At 35.4% G+C, this 4,432-nt stretch overlaps 1 protein-coding gene across 1 annotated transcript; it reads right to left on the reverse strand.

Moving 5' to 3' along the window:
• Window positions 1-1,358: 1,358 nt before the first annotated feature.
• On the reverse strand, window positions 1,359-3,630 carry CXIP1 (CAX interacting protein 1). Its single transcript, XM_023691033.2, has 3 exons — window positions 3,293-3,630; window positions 1,662-1,931; window positions 1,359-1,534 (listed from the first exon to the last, which is right to left on the reverse strand). Exons 1-3 carry the CDS (start codon window positions 3,513-3,515, stop codon window positions 1,479-1,481), a joined length of 549 nt encoding a protein of 182 aa, XP_023546801.2. The 5' UTR covers window positions 3,516-3,630; the 3' UTR covers window positions 1,359-1,478.
• Window positions 3,631-4,432: the final 802 nt, after the last annotated feature.

The raw sequence follows: 4,432 nt of genomic DNA on the forward strand, positions 1-4,432 counted from the left end.
GGATTCTTAATTTTAATGTTTTTGTATTAACAACAAAAGAGCTGTTGTTTCAAGAAAATTAGAGATGATATTGGTACAATTGGTTCTGTCAAAACAAAGGTCTTATACGATTAGTTCCTCGAATGAATTGTTTGGCTAACTTCTTGGAGATGAAAGCTAATTCAAGTCCTCATAGGCTTCTTAAAAAAGGCTGGTATATTTTTCAGGTAAATGCAAGAATGACTTCCTAAAAGAAATTATGGTGACAACTCATGTTTGAAGGGGTTTAGCTCAAATATGTCAATGGAGAAAAAATTATTCTTCTAGTTATGCAGAACGGTGCCGTAAATGGTTTAGCATGGATACGGGAGAGTCTAATGCCTGATGAGAACTCGAATGGATGGATGTTTGGGATGTTCCAATGAGATAGTCGACACATGGGTCAATTTTCAATGGATGTATTCGAGCAAGCTAACATGGCCAAGCTGTACCGAGACATGGAATGACATAATATGCATAGGTTTGTTGGAAATTGAGATGACGATGCAGTGTTGAACATGAGAGAACTTGGCCCCAAATAAAGGCAAGGTGGAGCCGAATGACTTTACTTAATGTAAAGGCAAGTTGGTTGTGTCACAAATGATGACCCAAAAAGCATATAGGGAATAACGTGGCTTATTCACTACGTCACCCAATTTTAAATCATGTATACTATTTTGATCGGTACAGTCACGAACAAAGCACGGTAATTAATATATAACTTCAATTTCCCTAAACTTCCAAATGGTTTTTATTAAAAACTTAAGACTATCATATAATCGTATGAATTATCACTAAAATTGCAACTAAAAATAGTAATGGCTTATGAAACAATTCAACGCATGCTATTGGAGCTTTTAGGGGTTAAATTCTGGAACTTCTTGTTGCGCTCTTGCTGGAGTTAGCACAGAAGGTTAATACTAAGATGGTATCATTTCTTCCCTCCGTTTCCTATCTGTTGGGTTCCTACGTTCTCCCTGGAATTAGATGATAAGAGGACCAAGACTAGATGATCGTGTAGCTCACTATGTTGATAAAATCTTAAGTTCTTACATTTTTCCTTTCGGAAATCAGATGAAGACCCAGACTAGATGATCGTGTAGCTAATTTGAATAAAATCTTAAGTTCTATGATGAGAGGACCAAGGCTAGATGATCATGTAGCTAACCTTCTTGAATAAAATCTTGGATTCTGATGTTCTGCCTTTCGGGATTCAGATGATGAGAGGACAAGACCAAAACTAGATGATCGTGTATGAATAAAATCTTGGGTTCTTTAAGTTCAACTTCATTTCTTTTTCCTTTCAACCCTTTCTTAGTTAACCATTTGAGAAGTAAACATTAAAACAAACCTTAACTTTTGTCATAAAGCCTTGAGTAACATAAATGTCATATTGATATACATATTTCCATCACTAAAAAATAAGTCAAGCATTGCCAAACCTTATCTTTCAACGGCCTTCAAGAACACATGGCCTTCTCCAACGCTTCTAGCAATTCTCCACTTTTGTATGCTTCTGTAACCAAGAAATGGGAACTCTTTTTAACTAATAAACTAAGTATTTCATTTTTCAAATAAGAGTTTTCAATACTCATTGTTGATAATATCAATGTATCCAGCCTTGGATGTGTTCATAAACTTACCAACTGTTATGTCACAACCACCAAAGAACTCTCCATCGATATACAGCTGAGGAAAGGTTGGCCAGCTTGAATACTCCTTCAGTCCTTGTCTTAATAGTTCGTTCTCTAGAATGTTTATAGTCTCGAAGGGCACATTTAAAGACTTCAATATTTGTACTACTGTATGAGAGAATCCACATTGTGGGAAGTCTTTTGATCCCTTCATAAACAGAACGACTTTCTCCGACGTAACGACTTTGTCGATTGTTGTTTTCAGCTCGGGAGATAATGCTGCCATACAGAAAACAGCATTATGTTTTCATGTTTTCAAAGATGAAATAGCATTCGAACGTCTAAAAATCCTCATGAAATTTGTACGATGCCAATGGATGATCTTTTTTAGAAGATGGAAAACCCATTCTAGAGAAAATAAAAGAATATAACAAGGGCATTACCAAAAAAAAAAAAAAAATGTAGGAACAAAAGGCGGGGTGCATTTTGCCTGTAACCGCCCAAGCCCACCACTAGCAAAAAAAAAAAAAAAAAAATTGTAGGAACAAAAAAAATGGATATTCCCCTCTCCAACCGATGTGGGATCTCACAATCCACCCCCCTTAGAGGCCCAGCGTCATTGCTAGCACTCGTTCCCTTCTACAATCGACGTGGGACCCCCCAATCCACTCCCCTTTGGGACCCACCATCCTTGCTAGCACACCGCCTTGTATCTATCCCCCTTCGAGGCTCAGCCTCCGCACTAGCACATTACCCAGTGTCTGGCTCTAATACCATTTGTAACAGCTCAAGCCCATCACTAGCAGATATTGTCCTTTTTAGGATTTCTCTTTCGACCTTCTCTCAAAGTTTTTAAAAAGCGCTAGGGAGAGGTTTCCACCCTTATAAAGAATGCTTCCTTCTCCTCTCCAACTGAAGTGGAATCTCACATTGACTATTTTTTTTTTTTTTTTTTGATAAGACTCACATTGACTATTCTCACTATTCTCACATCATATCTATTCGACTCTCGTCAAGAAAACTTGGTAACCATACCCATTGATCCCTTTATTATTTACAATAGTCCTAATTGACTTCTAGGCCAACCCATTTTGATTCAAAATGACCAATGGTTATTTCAATTGCATTTCACTTTTACCGACACAAAGTTTTCAAATATCAGCATCATTTGGCTGAAATTAATATTAAAAAACAATGTTCCAAAGAATCAAGTATCATCAATATCAAATTTGAATCACATTCTAATAAAGTTCATGCTTACTCCTTGCACGCATGACAACCATTTAGTTAGGAGAGCAAAATCCATCAAAGATAAACTAGCAACCCAACCTCTATCCTCACAAGCTCTAAAACCCAATTCATAAGGTACGAGAACTGAATTTCTTCCCCTTAATCTCCATCAATATCCTCCCCTAAAAAGTAACCAATTCAATCAACACTCTTAATAAAAACCGGTTCCAAACTAATCCAATTCAGAACAACAGACATAAAATTTCACAAAGTCAACTCTGCATCTTCGTCACAAACCTCCATCAGATAACAGCAATCAATATAAATAAACAAGCCCTAAAAACTGCAATACCTACTGAAGAGGAACAATCGGAGCACAAAATGAAAAAAGGGACAAAATAAGAAATTACCCGAGAAGCAGCGGAAGGATCCGAACTTCCGCCCAGATTTCGATCTGTGTTCGAGTGGAATTCCATGAAAATGTTGCGAATTCCGATTAAGGTGGACGCGGCGCTGTAGAGGCGAAGTGGGGAGGGGGAGAAGACAAAGAAAAGAGGTTGGTTTGGTAGAAGAAGAGGCGGAGGAGGAGGGAAATGGGGGTAGTAGTAGTTGAAATGTGGCAAGAGACGACATTTTTGTTCGCAATCTTCTTCTTTCTCCTTCGAACTCCGGAGGATTTTGGTTGCCGATGCAGAGAGCCACAGAGGTTGCTGTCTAGGTTCAAACAACCGTTCTGCGTCCTACAACCTATTGGTTAAATTATTTTTATTTTTGTTTTATTTATTAATTGCTTAATTTATTTTTATTTTATTTATTGATTTATTGGTTAAATTATTTTTATTTTATTTTATTTATTTATTGGTTAAATAATTTTGACTTTATTTATTCATTTTTTTTTTGATTAAATGATAGAAATTGGAATACTTATATTTTATATTTTATTTATGGTAACTTGTTGAGTTAGATATTCGTTTATTAATTTTAGGCCGCTCTACTATAACCTTAAAGTTGTACTCTTATCGTTCAGAGTTATTTGCAATTACAAATGAGTCCAGATTTTTTTTTTTTTTTAAATCTAATGAATAATCCGTTTATGATTCAATCATAATCGAAGACCCTCTTAAGCTAGTGAAAAGGAACTTATGTTACTAACCCTCTATTTGATCAAGTTTCCAAAATAATATACTTATTCAATCCGCTACAAAAAAATTTTCACACAAGTAAAGCAAAAAGTATGTATTTAGTTGGGGGCTTTTGATAAGAATGACTTCGTTCAAATGGTTGATAATAAAAGGTAAAATATATATAAACTCATACTAGAGCTGTATTTTAACGGAAAAAAAGGTTGAAGTGAAGCTCGTCGAAGCTCGACTATCCAATGTTGTTTTATTTCATCGATGTTTAAATGTGAAATTTATCAATAATATGATAAATAAATGACTGAATTTACATCACAAATCAAAAGATTGTAGCCGTGTCAATCTGATGCAATTTGAATCTGATTTTCAATGTTTATTTGATCTAAATAAGTTCAAAATAGAAAGTACATA

Source organism: Cucurbita pepo, chromosome 11 (assembly GCF_057944985.1).
Source record: "Cucurbita pepo subsp. pepo isolate OVF chromosome 11, ASM5794498v1, whole genome shotgun sequence".
Taxonomy (NCBI): Eukaryota; Viridiplantae; Streptophyta; class Magnoliopsida; order Cucurbitales; family Cucurbitaceae; genus Cucurbita; species Cucurbita pepo.